Source organism: Cucurbita moschata, unplaced genomic scaffold, assembly GCF_002738365.1.
Source record: "Cucurbita moschata cultivar Rifu unplaced genomic scaffold, Cmos_1.0 Cmo_Scf00058, whole genome shotgun sequence".
Taxonomy (NCBI): Eukaryota; Viridiplantae; Streptophyta; class Magnoliopsida; order Cucurbitales; family Cucurbitaceae; genus Cucurbita; species Cucurbita moschata.
Window position 1 is genome coordinate 1,038,827 of NW_019268574.1, and position 23,848 is coordinate 1,062,674.

At 35.4% G+C, this 23,848-nt stretch overlaps 3 protein-coding genes across 8 annotated transcripts in view; all 3 read left to right on the forward strand.

Annotated features, from left to right (window-relative positions):
- Positions 1–2,935, forward strand: part of LOC111436682 (RNA-binding protein 24) — a 6,060-nt gene extending 3,125 nt beyond the window's left edge. For 4 of the 6 annotated variants that reach the window (XM_023074413.1, XM_023074414.1, XM_023074415.1 and 1 more), the window contains exons 5-6: positions 745–1,051; positions 1,755–2,935. In XM_023074413.1, the coding sequence (XP_022930181.1) occupies positions 745–1,051; positions 1,755–1,795 (348 nt within the window). In that variant the 3' untranslated portion in view covers positions 1,796–2,935. Of the gene's footprint in view, positions 1–744; positions 1,052–1,734 lie in introns of all 6 variants that reach the window. The other 2 variants (XM_023074416.1, XM_023074412.1) reach the window with 1 other exon arrangement.
- Positions 2,936–15,954: 13,019 nt separating this feature from the next.
- On the forward strand, positions 15,955–16,671 carry LOC111436651 (ethylene-responsive transcription factor ERF022-like). The gene has a single exon (XM_023074366.1). The coding sequence runs from the start codon at positions 16,004–16,006 to the stop codon at positions 16,487–16,489; it is 486 nt and encodes a 161-aa protein (XP_022930134.1). The 5' UTR covers positions 15,955–16,003; the 3' UTR covers positions 16,490–16,671.
- Positions 16,672–20,533: 3,862 nt separating this feature from the next.
- LOC111436673 (arginine and glutamate-rich protein 1-like) lies at positions 20,534–23,061 on the forward strand. Its single transcript, XM_023074395.1, has 4 exons — positions 20,534–20,840; positions 20,995–21,098; positions 21,350–21,940; positions 22,729–23,061. The coding sequence occupies exons 1-4, from the start codon at positions 20,534–20,536 to the stop codon at positions 23,059–23,061; spliced, it is 1,335 nt and encodes a 444-aa protein (XP_022930163.1).
- Positions 23,062–23,848: the final 787 nt, after the last annotated feature.

Genomic DNA, 23,848 nt, shown 5'->3' on the forward strand with positions numbered 1-23,848 from the left:
TTTTTTTTTTTTTTTTTTTTTTTATGGTTTTATTGTTACGGTTTTTGTTACACGTTCTTTCATGCATGTAATCATGTAAATTCAAATTAAAAAACAAAATTAAAATAGAAGAGAGTTTTACCCTCTTATAAAGAATGTTTCGGAGTCCAGCGTCCTTGTTGGCATATCGCCTTGTGTCTTGAACTTTCCCGTTGGCATATTTTCCCATGTCTAGCTCTGATGTCATTTATAACAACCCAAGCCCACCGCTAGCCGATATTGTCCTCTTTGGAATTTTCCTTCCAAGCTTTCCTTCAAAATTTTAAAACGCGTCGGTTAGAAAGATGTTGCCACACATTTATAAATAATGTTTCGTTCTCCTTCTCAACGATGTGGGATCTCACAATATTAGAGTTGTGTTGAGATGGGAAAATCTTTTGGATTTGGGTTGGTTAGATTGATGGCTCGATTAACCTAAATACAACTTACAACCGAACCCCAAATTGGGTTGAGGCTGGGTTGACGGATTTTTTTAAATTATTTTAAAAAATTTTGTTTCTTCACCGGACATATTACATTAATAACTAAAATTTCATAAATTTAAAATATCAAACATTTACAAGCCACAATTATCAATAATAAAAAAAACGTCAAATATTTTTGGTCTAAAAAAATTTAACTTCAACAGTAAAAAGAAAATTATAATTCAACCCGACCATTATTATATTATTATTTATACGAGGGGTTTTTTTAATTAATTTCCAGAGCTATTACAATGTGTACGGCGGAGCAACTGCACAGTACCCCATGTACGGCACCGGTCCCGGCGGCATATTGAGTGGAGCAGCGGCGGCCGCAGCCGCATTCTACCCTTATTTCCAATTCGGGGAAGGAAGCGGCGGCGGAGCTAATGGCTTCACCGGCGGTTCCGGGCAGCAGGGGTATGGCGTTCAGTACCCTCACCACCTGTTGCAGTACTCGGCGGCCCTTAATTCAACTCCAACAACGTTCCCTCAGCACTATGCCGCTCCTCCTATGTCTCTGCCTCCCACGCCACCCACTTTGCCATCAGGTTCGTCTCTCCGCTCTCGTCTCATTCGATTAGTTTAAAACAATTATATTCATCTTCGTAAATAAAAATAAAATAAATAAAATAATTATCAAACGAACTAATGGTTAAGAATATTTAGCCTTCTATTATAGTTTAGATTAAAAATGAAGCTATGATATGTTAAGAATGAGAAACTCTGATACTATATTAAGAATAATGTTCTGATACCATGTTAATAATGAGAAGCTCTGATACCATGTTAAGAGGTATCATAAGAATGATGCTCATGCTCTTATACCATGTTAAAAATGAGAAGCTCTGATATCATGCTAAGAATGTTGCTCTGATACCATGTGAAGAATGATACTCTGATACCATGTTAAGAATGAGAAACAAAAGTGAGATTGAAAGTTCGAGAAATATTAGATGGAATCGAAAGTCCAAGAAAGTGGGAATCTATGATTGAAAGTCCAAGAAAGTGGGATCGAAAGTACGGTGAAATAAGAGAAAATATTCTACTAATGAAATCCCGAAGATAAGATAAATAGTTTATCATAATTACATATTTGACCTTTTATCATATTTACCCTCCTTTCCATTTACTCGGTAATTTATTTGATGATTATAAATAGATAATTTTCACCACCGTTTAGGTGGGGTAGTTTTAGCAAATATTCTCACTAATATCTTTGTATCTTTGACAGTGTTTTTCGCTATTCCACAGGCGTGACGATGGCTCTTCCTACACCAATCCCACATCGCTAAACGTCCTCAAATTTCCTCCGAAACGAAAAATCGCAAGCCCTAACCATGGTTCCATCTCTTTCTCTCTTCACTCTTTTGCCCAATGGTCAGCCCTCCGTCGGGGTTGAGCCAACCAACCATAGCTAACCTCACCAAAATCATGCATTATTTTTTTTTTTATCAAAAGTGGTTCTTAGGCCATGAAGGGACTTGGCCCTAAGTTGGCTAATTATGCACATAGCTACCTTTTAATCTTTGATAGCCTAAGGAAGGCTACAAGGATAGACCAAAAAAAACATTTTTCCAAAGGAAAAAAAAAACCCATTTCAAAAAGCTAATATTTTTCTCATTATTGTAATTAAATTTCAATTAGGAGTAATCACAACATGCTGCTTCTGTGAAGATCAGTGAATAGCTCCTGAACTCATCAGGATTAGCGATAGGGTTAAGAATATGTAGCGTTTTTGTTGCTATTATTACAAATTAATTAACTTGGTCTAATCAACCAACCCATTTCAAAATATTCCCCATGGGTTTGGGGAATGGTAATGAAACCCTTTTATTAATCAACTCTTAAGCACATTATTAGTTATTTCTTGTAATTAAACTTCACAAACAATGGTGGCTCAACTTATGGGAGTTATAGCCATGTTTATTTTTGGTAAAGGTTTTGCATTTAGGTCCCATAATTAGGAGTTAATTAGGATAGGATTAAGCATTCCATGATTTTGAGACTCCATTAATGGATATTGGAGGTCTCAAAATAAGCATTTTGCATGTGAGCCCTTGGGAGATATTTGGGTTCCCTTTGGCTTGTTCTTTCACTAACCCTAAACCAACCATGGTTAGGACTTAGGTCAACTTCATTTCTGTCTTCAATATTCCCATTTTACCCTCCTCTCTATCATCCATCCCAATCACCAATGTGTATGTGTGTTCAAGGGCTTTCTCGTCATGGAGTTGGTGGACCTTGGAAGCACTGTTTTTCATTGATTATGTCTGTAAAAGAAGAGCCTTTGTTCATGTCTTCTTATGGTTTGTAATGTAATTAGATACTCTATTACCCTTTCTTTATATCAAGACTTCTGCCTAAGATTTGGTTCTTCATTAGCTGCTTGAAGAATAACCTACGTACCTCAATATGAATTGCTTCTTTCTTTCTCTCAATTTCTTGATTTCTTGATTTCTTGATTTGATTTGATGTTGGGTGTTTGAAAGTATGTGTTTTTTCATTCAAAATACTTTATTCTAAAACGTTTTTAAGACTAGACTCTCAAGTTTAGAACACTTTAGTCTTCAATTTAATTCCTTTTGAATTTGAAACTTTAGAACTCAAATTTGAGACTTCTTTTATGTTGAGAATTGTTGGGAGAAGAGTCCTACATCGGCTAATTAAGGGGTTGATCGTGGGTTTATAAATAAGAAATGCTATCTCCATTGGTATGAGAAATTTTGGGGAAACCAAAAGTAAAGTCACGAGAGCTTATGCTCAAAGTGGACAATATCAATGAAGGGTCGTAGTTTCTAACATGGTATTAGAGTCATGCCCTTAACTTAGCCATGTCAATAGAATCCTTAAATGTCGAACAAAAAAGTTGTTAGCCTTGAAGGTGTAGTCAAAGTGACTCAAGTGTCGAACAAAGGATGGACTTTTGTTTGAGGGCTCCAAAGAAGGAGTTGAGTCTCAATTAAGAGGGAAGCTATTCGAGAGCTCCATAGGCCTCAGGAGAGGGTCTATGGTGTAATTTGTTCGAGAGGAGGATTGTTGAGGATTGTTGGGAGAGGAGTCCCACATCGGCTAATTCAGGGGTTGATCATAGATCTATAAGTAAAGAATACTATCTCCATTAGTATGAGGTTTTTTAGGAAACCAAAAGTAAAGCCATGAGAGCTTATTCTCAAAGTGGACAATATCATACAATTGTGGAAGGTCGTGGTTTTCTAACATGGTATCAAAGTCATGCCTTTAACTTAGGCATGTCAATAGAATCCTCAAATGTCGAACAAAGAAGTTGTGAGCCTCAAAGGTGTAGTCAAAAGTGAGTCAAGTGTCGAGGGCTCAAGAGAAGGAGTAAAGCCTCGATTAAGGAGGGGGGGGGGGTTGTTCGAGAGCTCCATAGACCTCAGAAGAGGCTTTATGTGTACTTTGTTCGAGAAGTTGTAAGCCTAGAATCTGTAGTCAAAAGTGACTCAAATGTCGAACAAATGATGTACTTTGTTCGAGGGCTCTAGTAAAGGAGTCGAGCCTCGATTAAGGGGGAGGTTGTTCGAGGGTTCCATAGGTCTCAGGAGAGGCTCTATGGTATACTTTATTCAAGAATAGAATTGTTAAGGATTTTTGGAAGAGGAGTCCCAGATCGGCTAATTAAGGGGGTTGATCATGGGTTTATAAGTAATGAATACTATCTTCATTGATACGAGACATTTTGGAGAAACCAAAAGCAAAACCATGAAAGCTCATACTTAAAGTGAACGATATCATCCCATTGTGGAGAGTCGTAATTCTTAATACTTTCTCCATTAACAGCAACAACCATAATTAGTTTGAGTCGTTTCTTCATGACTCTATTGATGGGGAAGGGAATGAAAATGAAACACAACCATTAAATTATAAGATTCTTTGTTTTAGAAGCACGTATTGTTCCAAAAACACATCCAACCAGTTGTGATTTGTGACCTTTTTGACTTTGAGAGTTAGAGGCCCACCTTAAAGATAAAAAAGTGAAAAAGGTAACCCTCTTCTTCTAGACAGACCTCTAAGACCATTAATTATTTGACTCTCTCCCTTGTCCGTTTCTCCTGGTTCTACCGATGAATCATTAAACTTGACTTGTACTCGAGCCAATTTAGAAAATTTATTAGTGATTCCTTCATCAAATACACGTAAAAGAAATTAAAAAATTTAGTGCTTAAAGTTCTTTATTACAAAAAAAAAGTTCTGGACTCCTCTCAAAGTTAGTTTTTTTCTACTTCGATTATTCATTTTGATGTGGGTTGATCAAGGGTCAAAACCAACATCTCCGACTCTAATATTTTAACTTAAAGTGAAATCTGCGAGGGGTTTTATTTGTATTCTTCTTTTAATAATATAGTTCCAAATGATATGGAATCAACCTAACGGAAAGCTCTAATGCCAAATGATAAGGAATCACTACAAGAAGAGTAAGATTCAGATTACCTTGTTGATCAAATATCTTAAAGCAAGAACACTTGTTTGAGATTCGAATCACTTCACAAGCAAAATTGATCATGTCTAGCTAGAACGATTCTTGTTGATCAAATATCTGAAGGCAAGAACAGTTGTTTGAGATTCGAATCACTCCACAACCAAGATGGATCATGTCGAGCTTGAATGATTCTACCTGCAACCTAATCTACATAAAATTGCAAAGAAACTTAGTCATTGGCTGAAAAAGAGCACAAATGCTCATTTTATTATATTTTCCAAGTCTCCTTACAAATACAACATACATGACTCTATATAACCTCAAAATGAAACTCTTGACTGTACACGACACATTTCAAGAGTCTGTAACATTCATACTTTATAAAAAGTCTTAAAATACATTAATGAAATACAGTAAATCTAAATTATTCTAAATGGTAATCTACCCAAAATTTATAACAATGAAACTTCATTATTTTTTAACGTAGCATAAATTGAAATATCTTTTAATAATTTCAACAACATTTTCTTCACATCTTCATTGAAGTATGTTGTATGATTGATGTCTGTTCGTTCATATCAGAATAGCATGAAAGAGTAAGAGTTTATAAGATTATGTTTAAATTTGTGGTTTTGGGAGAGAATATTTAGACTATTTGTGGAGGATGATAGATTGTTTGATTGAAGGTAAATAAAGTTTGCTATTATCAACTTCATTTATTTTCATTATCTCATTTCCATGCCTTATAATGATTCACTGTGATTGCTTCAAGATCAATTCATTATAATTGCGAAAAAAAATTTCGTTCTAGGGTTGAGTATATAGGAAAAAGAATCGATTTTGAATGGCTTCGAAAGTGACATGTTATCTAATTATCAAATGGAAATGTATGATATTTCGTATTTCTATAATCTAATGTTTGTTTTATATGATATTTTTAATCGTAGGTTTGAATCCTAATTTTATATATTCCGCCAATTTTTACTAATAACGATATTAGAAAAGACCAATATAATTTAAGAGTTTTGAATAATGAATGCGTAAAATACCAATGAAACTATTTTATGTTCGAACTATCAATTAGGAACCATTTAGAGGATATTCTTAATAACAAAAATATGGGATCATAGTGACTTGTCTCTTAATTAAGGATTGATATCGGCCACCAATCCCCTCTTAGATGAAATGGAATGAGATCTGATTCTTGTAGAAGGTAATACGAATAATGAATTCCTTATCCAAAGTTTGAAACATTGTACAAGTTTCATCGTTAATCGAACTAGTTTTCTAGGCTTGCAACTAAATCCTTGATTGCAACAAGGGATAAATATTATCGGTAGCATATGTACATGTTTTTCGAACATACATATAAGAGGCTAAATATCAAACCAACCACAACTAAATACCAAATGAAGTCCCATTATAAAAAGAAGAAATGAGTTTGGGAAACAATTACAAAATGAAATACAAAAGACTCAAATACAAAGATGAACTGACACTTTGAAATGACCTCTTTGTCATTGTAGGGTCTCGAACGCTCTTCCACCTCAGGCGACAGTCTGTGAACACCTAAAAAGAAAGAAGAAAGGGGTGAGTATAAAAATACTTAGTAAGCAACCTATTTGCAAGCTCTCATTGCATCCTTAAACTAGTAGGTATTTACCGGCTTTACTCTGAACTCTATAAAGTTTAGGCCTAGTCTCTACTACTATATGGGCATTTGGGGTGCCTCGAAGTTTTGAGTGGTATTTTAGCTACTCATAGACCCATTCTGGGTATGGAGGAAATGTTCGTTGTTTGAAGTCCTAGTCCGCCTATGTGAGATGACTGTACCACATTTGAATGCATTGAAGAATTAATCTACCTAATGCTCACAACTAAACTCCCCTAGCCGACTAAGCTAGATAGCAGTCGGAGCTCCTGAGCTAGGAAAAACACACCTTCAACGTAAGCCGAAGACGAGCTGCGGCTACGAATCGATTGACACGCACACCACACGTGGGGGAGGAGATGTGGCTAAGTCTCAGGTCGACACATGGGTATTGGGTCAACTAGCACTGGTTGGGCCCTTGATACTCGTGGGCTTAAGGATATTTAGTAATAAATTATACTTTCCCGTATATATTATATTTGATATTTTATTATAAGGCAAATATTCTTATTACTATAGATATCTTTCCATTTATTGTTATTTCCATTTATTACTATTTCCATATCCTTGTAATTTATTTGATTATAAATAAGATAACTTTCACACCATTTAGGTGTGGTGGATTAATCAAACATTCACATGGTATCAGAGCCATTTTGGTTTAGCAACCCGGATTCTTTCTTTTCAATGGCTTTTGAAATCTTCTACTGTTCTTCTCCACCACCACTGTTGGCTTTGACGCCGCAGGGGCAGTCGTCATGGCTGCCACATGCAGAGCCGATTGATTATTCTTCGGCTCCACCCTTTTGACCTCCAAATCATCCTTCGCCATACTCTGTACATACAACCTCACCTTTTCCAAACATAGCCTCTTTCATTTTCTTCCCAATTTTCCCTTCATCCTTCATCCTTCACAAAAACCCTAATCTTAGGATCTTCATCAGCATTCCTCTTCGAAAATATACAGAATCTCAATAAGCCCATCGACCTTCTGTAGAGATTTACCTTTGGAATCTGGGCGCCGCACTGGCATCTTCGCCAACCAAGTTGCCGCCGCCCTTCTCGCCAAAATTGGCTCCTTCACCCCAATGTGGCGACTCTTCCAGCTGCCCTTCTCGCCAAAATTGGCTCCTTCGCCCAATGTGGCGACTCTTTCGGCTTCAACATTGTCTTTGTCCCTTGCTCTAGGTTTCCCCTTCTACTTCTTGGGGTTAGACATATTCTCACCAGAGCCAAGGCAGCATCGTCGCTAAGCGACAATCCCTCTTCATGGGTTAGACATATTCTCGCCGAAGCCAAGGCAGCATCGCCGCTAAGCAGCAATCCCTCTGCAATTTTCGATGGCCAAGAAAGTGTTTCTCTACGCCTCCTCTGAACCAGGTTGTTGACATCTTCACGAAAAGTGTTTCGCAACCTCTTTGAATTTTTCAGATCCAAGCTTCACGTTCGTTCAAATCTGACGCTCAGCTTGCGGTGGGGTGTTAAGGATATTTAGTAATAAATTATACTTTCCCGTATATATTATATTTGATATTTTATTATAAGGCAAATATCTAATATTTGCCTTATTAGTATAGATATCTTTCCATTTATTGTTATTTCCATTTATTACTATTTCCATATCCTTGTAATTTATTTGATTATAAATAAGATAACTTTCACACCATTTAGGTGTGGTGGATTAATCAAACATTCACAGTACCACATTTGAATGCATTGAAGAATTAATCTACCTAATGCTCACAACTAAACTCCCCTAGCCGACTAAGCTAGATAGCAGTCGGAGCTCCTGAGCTAGGAAAAACACACCTTCAACGTAAGCCGAAGACGAGCTGCGGCTACGGATCGATTGACACGCACACCACACGTGGGGGAGGAGATGTGGCTAAGTCTCAGGTCGACACATGGGTATTGGGTCAACTAGCACTGGTTGGGCCCTTGATACTCGTGGGCTGTGCTGCTGTTGGTATGGGCCGAGAACCTTGGCCCAAAATGGTACTGGGTCAAATAAGATGCGCACGTCTGACAGACTGAAGAAGTGGGCTGGGTTGTTGGCTTCTAGAATTTTGTTTGAGCTATGGCTATTGGGTGCATTTCCAAACCTGCCAATTTTGGTCCAAGGCTACAGTTTTGGGTCGGATGCTTACTGAAGTTGAGGCTTGGATTTTGGCTCGGACCCCGAAGCTGACAAGTGGGTCCTTTTCGGGTAGTGGGTCAAGGGTTTTTTTTAATAATGCTCGTTACATTATACACCACTGATAAGAACTTTTGTCGTTAAAAGTAATTTGACCTTGGAACAACTGTTAAGGTATTTTCCTCTCATTTCATTCTCACGTTAGTAAGTGCCTTATCTTACTCAGTGATTTTACCACAATACTTTGATGAAAGCTATTTATCTTGAGCGAAGAACTTCACTTCTCGAGTTAGGATCCTAACTAGTCTGTCTTCGATGTCATTTTCTGATAAAAACGGACACTTCCCTCTTCGTCTTAGTTGGTTTATTCGTCCTTAGGGTATTTCAAGGTCGTGGCTTCGTCTTTGATGCAAATTCGTCACCCCCGGTTTGATTACGAAACTCACGACTATTGTGCAGTGAATAAGCATTCGACGATGAGAACTACGAGCTAAACGTGATGTATCTGGTGTCACCGTCGTGTTCTCCCTCTCGTACGCCATCCCTTAAGTTATCCTCACGCGTTTCCTCGTCGAACTGAGTTTGCCGAAAAACTTCGAATCCTTTCTCTCTCCCTCTCGATTTTTTCCTTTTCATTTCTTCGTTGCAGGTACTCGAGGTCGTGTGGAGGGTTGGCTAAAGGGGGTGGGGTCGTTATAAGATAAACTTGTAGGGGAGAGTTAAGATTTTTGGAGGGTGGATTGAAGATTTTTTTTATTGCATATCTAGAAACTGAGTTAAATTTACTAAACATAAAACTATGGAATTTAGATTTCAAACAAAATTTATCTCATTGTTATGTCTCTAGTGAGAGTCACAACTTAACCAACAACTAATTTGAGTACTTAAAAGAATTATTTTGGTTACATCCGCCTTTTACCTAGGCTTCTGCAATGGTTAAAAAAAATTAGTCGCTGAAAAATACATAAAACTATCTTATGTATGATGACACATGTCCAGTGGCCCTTGCGCGTATCATTTATGATTTATGTTATGTGATGATGTGATTATGTTATATGATGAAGTTATATGATGATATGACGATGAATACGATATGAGATGATGACATGATGATGAGATGACTTAATATGATGTTATTCCATATTAAGATGATGTGCATGTATTAAATGTCCTGATACATTATGACGATGAGATTTCTAAGACACAACCCTAAATGATGTTAATGACGATGAACGTATGAAGGCCAACACACGCATGTTACTTAGTGTAATGCGTGAATAATGTATAGAGTTGTGTCATAAGGATGATTTTGTGTATTCATATACTTTAGGTTATTTTCCCATTTATGATGATGAGTACGGACACATACACTATAATAACAATGATAATGATCATGTATCGCATGACACCCAGGGGTTTTCTGACCTTCAGACGTCTGGCTATAGGCAGCTAGCCCGACTATGATGGGTCCAAGGGAGTGCGAACCGCCTAGGGACTCATACTTGCACATGTGAATAGTGTGTAAGAAAGTACTACCCATCCAATTTTGTTCGGACTAGAGGTCACTTCTATGATGGTTTTAACAATAGATCTCTAATCACTAGTTGAATGTTTTTTTGCATTCCACCCAAATAGTGGAGTCACTTACGGATTAAATACTCAATGTGCTACTTCTATTTCAGGTAAAGGCTAGACACCTTTGTAGGGACGAAGGCCCATTGCAAATAAAGACCATCCAAATAAACGGATAAATATAATAATTTTAGAATTACCAACCGAATCGGGTTGATACATTTTTTAAATCCAACTTAATCAATTATGATTTGAATTGAATTTCTCTAATTTTTCGAGTTATCGATATTTTTTTTATTATTATTATTTTAAATTTCATATCCTAAAAATTTACATGATTTAATGACAATATTAAGATTGAATTTGGAAGGTGGTTTTTTTTTGGTATATTATCAAGGATCTAAATTTAATTTTAATAAATTTTAAATTTAGTTTCTATTATTATTTATTATTAATTTTAAGAAAATAAAATAGTGTATATTAGCATTTTATTTACTTATATTATTATTATTGGAGTGTAATAAATGGTTTAGGGTTTAGGGTCTATCAATCTCGATAGGAACTCATAAAAGAACGGGAGTGAGAGGTTCCATATTGCTGAGCTGAAGGGCAGCACTTCTTTACATGATCGTAGTATGTCACCTTGTCTCGTCCTCGCACCACAGCATTTCAGAGTATCTATGCACTATTTCCGGTTCACTGATAAGGAAGATAGAGTTGGGTGGAAGTGACATATGTTATACGTCAAGCATGACTCGAAGAGATACGTGCTAACTATGGTTAGGTCTATAAGGAAAGATGTTGAGGGCATAAATGGGAACCAATTATTGAAATTCTTATTATAACAATTTGACTAGGAAATTGAAATCACTAAAAAACGATATAATATTGGTTTTTTTTTTAATTGGATAATCATAAAAATAAATCTAAAAAATTGGTTTATGGGAGAAGTAAATTTACATAGTGACGACATTTACATAAAGAATAATCATATAATTTTAAATTTTTAAGACTTTTTTTTATATTTTAAGTTATATTTATATTAGAATTAATTATTATCATGTAGAAAGGTTATAAATTTTGAAATATTTCGGGAAGGTCAAAAAGTTTTATTTTGAGGCTATATAAAGTTATGTATGTTTCTAAAAAAAATATTTGTGCTCTCTTTGAGACTAAAGTTAAATTTCTTTGTTATTCTATGTAGATTAGGTTACGTGCTTAGAATAACTTGATATGATCTATCTTGTTTGTAGAGTGATTTGAATCTCAAACGATGTGACGCCCGAGTAAATTAAGGATACATGAATGAATCGAGACTACGTTCGAATGTGAACAATCTTTAGGATATAGGTACAATTTTTTTTTTTTTTTTTTTTTTTTAAAAGAGACTTTAAGGAGGACTATTGAAAGAGGGTTAGAAAGGAAAAAGTAAGCATAAAATGGAAAAATGTCATTTTTTCAATTTTAAAGGAAATTTTCGTATTTTAGTTCTTTATTGGGAAGGAATTTAAAAGTGCTCAACAGAAAAAATGACCAATAAAGGTAAAGAATTTTTAGAATGGTTAGAAAATGGTTAGAATTTCAAAAAAAGAAAAAAGAAAAAAAAAAACGATAATAATAAAATATTTTAAAATTTAAAATTACTAAAATACCCTTGAACTTTAAAGAAATTACGAAAATACCACGAATTAGAAACTTAGATATGCATCCGCGAATGTCCCATATAAGATTCATAGTATCTTCATTTTTTCCCGTTGGATCTTGTGAAATCTGAGTATGTTCTAGAGAAGACATAACTCATCGAACTCAACGCCTAGTATTCAAAATGAAGGACGGTTGTTTGTTGATTGGAGATATTTCCAGTCGTACCTCCATAAAAATCAACCTCAAATTTATGATAATTTTGGAGGTTCCGATGAAGGTTTAGACTCCATCTATAAAGTCTGAATTCAAAATGAAGGTCGGTTGCTTGCTGATTGGAGATATTTCCAGTCGTAGCTCCATAAAAATCAACTTCAAATTTATGATAATTTTGGAGGTTTCGAGGAAGGTTTAGACTCCATCTATAAAGTCTGAAGTAGAGACTTTCATTTAAAGAATCGAGTTAAGTTGAGGCTTTAATTACAGGTTATAGCCTCTGGGATTTTGGATTTCTTACTCTGGATTTTCTTCTAAATTTGAGAGCCATAATCTACCGCTATATTTCAAACTTGCTTCTACTCGTTTTAGATAAGATTATCCACAAGTCTGGTGAAGGAGTCGAATACTGAAGGTGCCTCAAACACAGTTTCCCAATTTGGTCCGCCATTAAAGAAAGGAGGCTGAAGATCGAAAATTTAATTCGAGCCCACACACAAACTCGTCAAGAGAAACATATCTTATTCAGTTTTTGCACCTCCAAGAAGCATTTTCATAGAAGACAAAGAAGGCTAACAAGTCCTAAAGCGTGTCCAATTAGATAAAAATATTTTCAGGCAAGATTTGGGGGTATGTTATAGGTAGTGGGGTTAGTCCTTGGCTTTCAAACAACTGGGAAATTACCCTAAGTTTAAGTAACTCTAGGTTCATCCCTCATTTTTTGTAACAATTAGGATGCTACGTCCTGATAAGTTTTAAGATGACCCTTGGTTTTCAAGCAACCACAAGGTTACCCTAACCTAAGATGAGCTCATGGTTAGCACTTGATTTTCAAGTAACCAAGATGTTACCTCACGACAAGTTTTAGGATAACCCTTGATTTTCAAGTAATAAGGTGGTTACCGTAATATAAGATAAACTCCAACAAGATCTTGGTTTTCTTAGTAACCAAGATGCTACATCAAGATAAATTTTAAGATAATCCGAGATTAAAATACTGTCCAAAAGAAGAAATAAGTTTCAAGTAGCTTCTGATTTTCAAGTTATCAATGTGCTACCCTAAAGATCGATCAAGTATTAGGTAGCCTTTAATGTTCAAGTAGTCAATGTGTTACCTCAAGACATTAATCAAGTCAAAGCATGTTTACTATACAACCATGCCCTAAGGAACCCAAGCTTAAGAATGACGAGACAATTAAGTCTGCTAGGTGCCACTTGAGACACAAGAATTAACAATAAGACTCAAGATCGAGAAATAAGGATAAGGATAAGGACACAACAAGGAATAAGAACCCACCGATGGGCTACTTACTCCATTTTTCAATATTTTTTATAGTCAAAGAAGGAGGTGGTTGAAGCCGAGAGTAGACTCTTTAGTGGTGTAATAACGGTAAAAAAAAAAAGAAAAAAATAATAATAAAATAAAATAAAGAGTAAAAAATAACCACTCTTCTTTAATCTCTCCACTCCTTCCCTCGAATACCTCTCCCATTCTTTAATCTTTCCTTCTTTTTTTTTTTTTATCTGATTTTGTTACCTTATTTAGATTTTAGTTATAAATAAAATAACAATAACTTAAGGTAAGGTGTTTCTGTAAATTGCATAACTATTTTTAGGAAAGAAAGGAAAATGAGAATGGATTGAAGATGACCCAAAAGTACTTGAAAAAAGGACAATAAGGAAGAAAAGCTACTTTGGCTAAGGTCAGAACGAATTCGGAGGATGAAAGCAACCAAATTTGGATCGAGATAGAACTTTGGCTAAGGTCAACCAAGTAAATGACCTTACTATGGGATAAGCTAGAAATTGTGTGAGTTACAATTTATGATGTATGAGTTGTATCGTATGATGCCGTAGACTGGTATATGATGATGTATGAGTTATGATGCTTGATGATGTGCGTAATATATAGTTTGATATATGACATACTTGATATGCTTGATGCATTTTATGGCGATATGATGAGTATGATGATTGCATGATGTTTGTCTTAATGTGTTGATGTTTTCCATATTTAGTATGCTATATGATGATGAGTGTCATATTGCATCATGTCGATAGACCGACATAGGACACAATCCTAGAAGCATGAAAATGATATTAATATAAACATCCAACGAGCATGTGTTACTTAGTGTAACAAAGAGATGAAACTAGAGGGTTGCGTCAGAAGAGATGATAAGATAGAATTTAGAGGGACCTCATGCATATTGTATGTTCATAAGCATAGGGATACTTCCCCAGAGACGATGAGTGTAGACGTGCATAGTATGATGATGAGGGTGTTCATGAGGAGCATGACACCAAGGGGTTCTGCTGACCTTCAGACATCACTAGAGATTAGCTTGACCAGAGAGGGTCCAGGGGGTGTGCGAGCCCCCTAGGGATTCACACTCACACGTGTGTGTCGTGTGTAGGGAAGTACTACATATCCAATTTGTTCGAGACTGGAGGCCACCCCTAAAATAGAGATAGGTCCCAAGGGCATGATTACATGTGTTTGCATTTGCATGACCCCTATAGTGGGGCCACTTATTGAGTATTCTTCGAAATACTAGGTCGTGTTCCACATCATTTTTCAGGTAAAGGCAAGGGGCACCTGTACGGAGGACGGCGGCATCGTGAGCAGAGACTGTGATACGTGCATTGGGTAAACTCATATTTAAATTCCTAGTCTTAGGTTAGAATAGGTTGCTTTGCATTTCATCGTTTTAAATTATTTTTCATTTGTTTTTATGTTCTCTAAATTTCAGTATTTCATATTTAAAAACGTAAGACTATGAATGTGTTTTCCAAAGAAGAGGTTGTTTTAAATGTTTTCGACATGTATACTATGGATGAAGTTTTCTTTCGAGAGTTATTTTTCCACATAAGAGATGAGCATGAGACGTTAGTAGCGACTCTAAGTATGTAGAAATTTAGGGTCGTTACAGGTGCCATAGACAAGCCCCACCCATCATCTTCATCCCTATTTTATTTTAAATATTTTGTGTCCATTCCTTATTTTGTATTTTAGCTACTTATGTACGAACTCTATTTTGATATAACGTAAATATACTATGCATTATGTTATAAATTTTCTTTGTTTTATTTCGCGAAAAGTTTGTCTGTCTTTTTACACCATCGAGTCAACCTTAGGTGACGGCTCGTGAAAATTGGGTCGGGACATCTTCACTCTTAAGAAGTGAGGAATAGGTAATTTGACCATGTCAGAAAGGATGCAAGAGACCGTGGGGTCATGAGGTACTGAATCCAAATTTTGAATTCTTCACTAAAGTTGTGAGGTCAAATCCCCAAAAGTTACAATCATGCGAGAAAAAATCATCTTGAATTTTTTATTTTAGCATATATGATCTAAGCGTTTTTATATCCCCAAAGATTCAATAGGGTTTTTAAATCCAATTGACTATGATCTTCCGATCAAATTAGTTAAATTTGATTTTGAAATGAATTTAAGAATTTATATAGTAAAACTTAGCTCTTACGTAATATATAATTGCTTGAGCTCTCTAGAAGGAAGAATGAGTCGAAAGTCAATCGATAACCGTGTTGATAACCGTGTTGATATAATCCTTATTTTGGCTACAACTCATAAAAAGTTTTATATTTAATAAGAGCGTTTTTCTCATTATCTAAGTTACCAAATATAGTCTAAGAATTAAATAACCCAAAAAAAAAAAAAAATGTCAAAACATAAAAGCAAAAATAAAAACAAAAAAATGGCCACTTATTTCCATTCCAATACTCACCATTTATATTCTCACTCACTTCAAGTTATCACTCTCAATATATTAAACTTACAATGCAACTTCTCCTGCCTTTTGCTTCTTCTTCATTTTCTTCTCTCAATGACTAAAACTCAACCACAACTTATCGAACGTCGACTCGGATCTAATGTTTCAGTTTCAAGTCCCTTTCGAGGAGTACGGAAGCGGAGTTGGGGTCGCTATGTATCTGAGATACGGTTACCAGGGAAGAAGACACGAGTGTGGCTTGGCTCATTCGCCTCTCCAGAGATGGCCGCACGAGCCTACGACTCGGCAGCTGTATTTTTGAGAGGCACCTCTGCCTTGCTCAACTTTCCTGACTCTATCGGCTCGCTCCCACAACCAGAGTCATGCTCAAGAGAACATATTCAATCGGCAGCGGCAAAGGCAGCAGCGCAAATGAGAGAAATGGAGGTTGGAGAGCGAAAGGCGAGCAACGGATTGAGTCGAACCATGTTTGAGGAGATGAAGGAAGCACCATTGTTGAGTCCATTGAGGTTGGCTTGGCTTGGGTTTGGACCAGCCTCGGACGAAGAAGACAATTTGTTATTACCAGGCTATTTCTAAATTTCTAATGACAAATTCCGTGGGATAAGTTAGCCATGTAATTTGAGTCATTTGATAATGTTATATCAATTATATTCGTTTTGGGATGAATGTGGTCATTCATAGAAAGGGAATAAATGGTTAACCCTTATCTGTACCGAAACGAATTACCAATAGAAAGAAACAGAATGAATAACATAATATTTTTCGGGCAAGAGTTTCTTTTTGTATCAAATTACTTGAAGTTTTTTAAATTTCTATTGTGAATAAAACCGTACATCTAGTATTAACAAAACGGAAAGAGACTAAGTCATTGTACAAATCAAGTTTATTGAATTACAATACGAACTCTCCTTTTTATTGGCTTAGCATACATGGTTGTTTGTTGCATAATTTTAATGGAATAGATAATTGGATTAATTCCAACTTTTTCAGAGATGGAAAGTTAATTATAATAAAATAATATTTTTTATTTAACAATATTAAAAAATTTAATGCTCTAACCTTTGTATTCATGACATAAGTTACTAGTTGAATTATGTTCTAGTAGACGGTAAAAATGTGTTATAAATATTAATATTATCAATTGAACTATACTTACGTTGATTGCCACCAAAGGTGCAATTGTGACACTATGTATCCATGTGATCCCTCACTCCGTTTAAGATGGATTTACAGAGCATGAGTTCTAATGAAAGCCCGGTTCATTTCCACACATAATACATAGTTATGAATTATGAATTAGATATACATTCCTACCTAGACCGGTTTAGGTCACATGATCAATATGAAATCATGTAGCTATCGAACTAGGTTGCAAAATCATATGTAGCATCCCACCAATCAAAGTGAGACATCTCGTCACACTATTCAAGGTGAGGCATCTCGCAAATTGAGGTGAGGTATTTCACCAATCATGAGGAGGGTCGTGAGCTCATGGTATGCCACCTATATTAGTATTTTAATTTCCTCCCTTGTGCCACCTATACTTCATTAAAAAAAATATATACAACCAAGGTGCTAGATCTAAGCTGACACCAAATGTTATAGTCAAAAGTGTATATATATATATCATTTCTTTTCTTTTCCCCTATTTCCTCCGGATCTTTTCCATTTTTTTCTTTTTCATGTCCTCCACTTCCCCCATTTCTTCCACTTCCTTAACGTAAGAGTTACAAAAAAAAAAATTCAGTCGCCAGAAAAGGTGCGAGAATTCTGGCGTTGCACCTTCAACCTACCTCTCTCTCGACACTCACGATACACCAAACAACCTTCAACTACCCTTCAGAAACGCACATGTAAAAGAAATAATGTGAGTAACAGAGAGAGAATGAGGGGGAAGATGAAAGGTTGGTTGTTATTTTCGGACAAGCACGACTCCTAAGACATTGTGAATCAGTGTAATGTTCAATAGAGAACTATCTCTAGTGTTAGATAAAAGACTCGGTTTTCTTTATTTAGTATTTTTTTCACGTTTTTTTTTATGATTAGTTAGTTGAATCTATACAATTACAATGAAATAACTTATTTTTAGCTGGATATTTAGACAATCTTAGGCCCAAGATTCGTTGGCACTCCTGTCGTTTTTTAAACTTCGTTTGTTTTAAATAGTCTAATCCTTCTCTCCCTATTTCTATTATTTTCTTGCCCCTGTTTTTTTTTCCTTCCAACAAATTTTCTTCCACTCATTTACTTTTCTCCGAATGAATGGTGGTATATCATCGTGTACAAGCCAAATTTATCAAAGTGGAGTTGATTAGTTCAATTGGTTAAAACGCCGTGTTAATAACACATAGGTAGACTATTTTTTTAATGCTATAATATAGTATTTATAATTTCAATTTTATGCTATATCTAGGTAATGAATCATTTATAATTATTTTAAGTATGGGAATGCATATTTGATATCAGTTATTTTTTTTATATAAATTTCGTTATACCTCTGGGTCATTGTTATAAGATATTGTTTTTTTCCTCCATCAGTTTACTCTCAACTAATTTTGGAATTCATATATAGAAGGATATTTTATAATACATTAAATACAAAAAAATTATTTCATTAATTTAAATAAATAAACTTTAAAAATTACATACGGACAATGGCCAAGCAATTGTACTACTCATAGCTTCTTCAATACATGTCGGTTTTTTCCTTTACTAATTTACTCTTGACTAATTTTGAAATTCACATATATAGAAGGATATTTTATAACACATTAAATACAAAAAATTATTTCATTAATTTAAATAAATAAACTTTAAAAATTACATAGGATAATCACTTTGTGTGATGGCCAAGCCATTGTACTACCCATAGCTTCTTCAATACATGTCATTTTTTATTAGGCCACCACAAATAGGCATTACATTTTTTTGGTATATCAACCCATACTCTAATATCATGCGGTCCTATCGAGATGTGATTAAACAAGAGCAGCTAGATCATTAGAAGACCATCGTCCTTCTGCAACAATCTCTCCTGAGTCATGTCAATCTAAGATTACAAGAGTCCATAGCAAACTCAGGCCACTTTTTATCAATCAACTCCCATGCAACAAAATCAATTGGATGTCGAATCTTTCCTTCAGTACTTTTATGTTGAGAATGTCATCGTAAACTTTCACCCACTTCATATATTTTAAACATTCGTTCAAGTTGTAGAATGATAGGAAAGTATCTTAATACCTTAGCAGGTATACCTTGCTTGATTGCATTAGTTTGTCTATCAACCTTCCACCTTGAAGTATTACAATAAGGACAACTTTCTAACTTTTCTTTCTCATTTCTAAATAGACAACAATAGTTGACACATGCATGAATTTTTTGGTAGTCTAAATCAAATTCCTTGAACAATTTTCTAACTTTATAAATAGATCTTGAAATGACATTATTAATTGGAAGCATGCCATATAAAAGTTTCAAAAGGCTTGTGAAACTAGCATCTAACCAACCATTATATGTCTTAAGTTTATACAATGCCATAACTGCTGATATCTTTATATATTTTGTACATCTTGTGTATAATGAAGGGGTTGCTTCTTGGATATTGTGAGAAAACCTCATTTCTTAAAATAACTTAAGAAATTTAAATTACAAAGCCCAAGCCTAACACGTTTCAGCAAAGTCCAATAATTATTTAATTGGTGTAAAGAAATTTAAAATAACTTCAATTACCAAAAAGTCTCATCTCAAAATTTTGAGTCGGTCTAAATTTCTCTCCCTCATCCTCCTCACAGTGGAACTCTCTCTCTTTGCTCTATGCTCTCTTGGGTCTCTCTCTCCTATGCTATGTTGTAATTGTCTAATTTTCTCTCAGCTCCTTCTCTCCCTCCTCCACTCTCAGCCATACAAACTTTTGTCTTACTTTCTCATTCTCTTCTCTCTCACAACCTATTGACACTTTGTTAGGATTACATTTGATTTAGTCATTTGGATTAGATTTGATTTAGTTATACCAAATTTAGTCGTATCGAATTTGATTATGTAACGCTATATAATAGCCCATTTCATTCTTCAAATCAGAGATTTCTTCCAATTTATAGATCTTTCCCGTTTTCTCTTTATTCCTAACATTATGGTATTAGAGCCAAATTGGACCCGAAAGAAAAATACACAAATTGAGTGTTTGGGAGTAAAAACACTGAACAAATGGCAAGCGATTTAGGAAGCGTTGCTACACCATGTGTTACTAAATTCGATGGAGACTACGAGCAATTTGAGTTTGGTCATGAAAAATCTCTTGCGGAAGGAATATTGGAGTGCTATTCAATCTAGTTTCGAGGAACCAAAAGGAAACGAAGCACTAAGCGCAACCCAGCAAAAGAAAATCAATGAAGCAAGGCTCAAAGATCTCAGAGCAAAGAATTATCTCTTTCAATCCGTTGATAAGAGTATTCTGAAAACTATCATTCAGAAGGATACTTCCAAGCAATTGTGGGATTCAATGAAACTCAAGTATCAAGAAAATGCTAGAGTGAAGCGAGCCTAGCTACAACGACTTTGCATAACATTTGAAACTTTAGAGATGAAAGTCGGAGAAGGTGTTTCTGAGTATTTTTCAAGAGTATGTCTACTGCTAATGACATGAGGAATTGCAGAGAAGATATGTCGGATGTCAAAATTGTTGAGAAAATACTTCGAAGTCTCATCGATAAATTCAACTTCGTAGTATGCTCAATTAAAGAATCCAAGGACATTGACCAATTAACAGTCGATGAATTACAAGCATCTTTGCTTGTACATGAACAAAAGGTGATTGATAAGAGGAGTGAAGAGCAGGTTCTGCAGGTGGAGAATGTACCAAGGTATGGACAAGGAAGAGGTAGAGAGACATTTCAGAGAGGAAGAGGTTACTCTAGAGGACGGGGAAGAGGTAGATCTTTTGTGAACCGATCGGCCATCAACTGTTTTCGATGTGGAAAGCGAGGACATTACCAATTTGAATGTCCGGGCTTAGAAAAAGAAGCTGAATTTGACAAAGAGAACATTACCAATTTGAATGTCTGAGTCCTGAAATCATATGACAGGGGACAAAACAAGCTTGATGAAAGTTTCAAACACACTGTCAGGTTCGGAAATAACTCAAAATTGGCAGTTGAAGGAAGAGGCAGTGTCAGATTCGAAGTTGAAGGTATCACACTAATCGTGACAAATGTCTACTATGTCCCCAATCTCACCAACAATTTGCTAAGCATATGGCAGCTATAGGAGAAGCGCTTGGTGATCTTAATCAAAGAAGGAACCTACAAAATCTATCATCAACAAAGGGGCCTGATAATGAATGCACAAATGATGGCGAATCACATGTTTTCAATTCATGCAAAGATGAAGCCATTGGTTGACAAACGTTTAAAAATAGAAGATGAAGACTTAGAGGTCTAGAATGTGGCGACGGAGGTAGCAAAAGCAGAGGAGATAAAAGAGAAGGAGGCCACCTATGACGGCAAAAAGAAGTTAGAAGAAGATGCAGCTAGGAGGATGGAAGAATTAATTCAGAAGAATGTTGAAGAAAGGCTAAACTCTAAAGAGACTAGATTAGAAATACAGAGGCGAATAGAGGAAGGTCACAAGAAGTTGTTTGATGATGTTGATGTGCAGCTTGAGAAGAGAAAGAAGCCACTCTTACTGCTACAAGACAAAAATAAGAACAAGCACGAAAAGAGAGAAGAGCTAGATAAAATGCTGGAAGAGAATAGGAGAAGGGTACAAAAAGCTAAGCGACAATTAGCTCCGAAGCTGCAGCGGATGGAAGAAGAACAATATTGTGAGCTCGAGTTGATTCAGAGACAAAAAAAGGAGGTAGCTCGAAGAACTAAGCTAGATGATAAAAGTTTGAGTTATGTTTTGCTGGGAGTTAGTGAAGAGTCGAAAGCTTACAGACTTTATGATATAGAAGCGGCAGATGAAAATACTGCAAAGGAAAATATTTCCTCGGGCTCTTTAGTTGAAGCAAGCTCTCCTAGCTCAAATAAGGCAAGGAATAAGAGACCACCAGTCTGGATGAGAGACTATGCAATAGGAGAAGATTTTTGTGAAGAAGATGATGAAGCAGTCTGGATGAGAGACTATGCAATAGAAGAAGTTTTTTGTAAAGAAGATGATGAAGCTCACTCGGCCATATTTACCACTACTGAACCAGTAAACTTTGAAGACACATTGATTTAAAGACGCATTGAAGAGTGAGAAATGGAGACAAGCCATGGATTTGGAGCAATAAACAAAAATGACACATGGAAATTGATGAAGTTACCTCAGGGTGGAAGTTTGTTATGAGATCGTAGATATAAACTGATTACTATTCGTGTTCAATTGAAGGGAGGAATTGTTAGGATTAGATTTGATTTAGTTATTTGAATTTGATTTGATTGGATTTGATTCTGTAACGCTATATAATAGCCCATTTCATTCTTCAATATGAGAGATTTCTTCCAATTTATCTAATCTTTCTAGTTTTTTCTCTCTATTCCTAACCGGCCATAATACAAACCTACAGCTAAAATATAAATCTCCTCGACACTTAGTCTTTCACAAGAAATTTGATCTCAATAGCATTCTCTCGTGTTCTTTGTCTTGTTTCTCTCTCGCGCGACGTCTTTCTCTCTTTATTCTCTTGGAACGCCATAACAGGTAAGTTTTTTTCTCTTTTTGTTATATCCCCTTGCAAAGACTAATTGTATATTTTAACTTTGATGCATCCTATGGTAATTATTCATATTGGGTTGAATGTTTGAATCATAATAGTTCTAATTTACTTTTTATAGATGGAAAACAATAGCACAACTGGATGTGCAAGTAGCTTTAGTAATTATAATGCATTGAAGCCACCATTGGCTGCACAATTTGAATTTAAGAAGAAGAAACCTAGTAGATCAATCGTGTGGGATCACTTTACAATATTAGAAAACAATAATAAGAGGTGCAAGTGTAACTATTGTTCTAAGGAGTATGCTTGTGATACTAATTCTTGTGGAACTAGCACGTTATGGAAGCACTTAAAAAATCAATGTAGAAAGTACACATATAAGGTGGAGGAGAAAGGACAAACCACTCTAAGTTTTCAACTTTCAAAAGATGGAAATGGTGGTAGTAATTAATAGCTTGTGTATGTATATAATAAAATGATGTAAAATTCACAAGAATTAGGGCAAGTAATAAGTAAATTATTGATTCACAGGGAACCTATCATTTTGGTTAATTTTATCGCTGGAAATTAAATGAGTTTTTTGGTAACATTCAAATGGGTGTTGGTGATTTTAACTACTTAAACAAAACTAAAATAGTGTCACTACTGTCGAAAAACAGAAAATGATGAGAAAATCAACTATAATGAGAAAGGTTCGGCTAAGAGAGATTAAACAGATAAGTTGTTGAGTTTTGTGGTAGATTTTAGTTCCTTTTAATAGATTTCTAAGCCCACTTCTGAGGGTCATGAATGGTGATTATTTCCATAATCGTTGTAATTTCTATTAACAAGACTTTAGAAGAAGAATTATTTTTAACCATTCTATTACCCTTCAAGTCTCCTTGCTATTGAACTAGAGTATTAAGGAGGATTTCATTGCTCTCTCTCGAATAAAAGAACAACTATGTATGTAAAGTAGCTAATTAAACACACATGTAAATCATTAACAACAACTTTTTGATATACTAAAATCATACCTTCAACATACTTAAACTATATAAAACTCTCTTGCCTCCCCTATAAAGTTTAGCTCCATACAAACTGAATTAAACAGAGGAATCCACGTCTCAATCATGTAAAATTGATGGAATAAGAAAAGAGAATAAGGAAATAGAGAGTTATCCCGGTTTGTTGCCATTCATCAATGGAAGTTCCCTTCTCTTGAGCTCTCACGTCCGCCTCTCTGCCCTAATCAATCC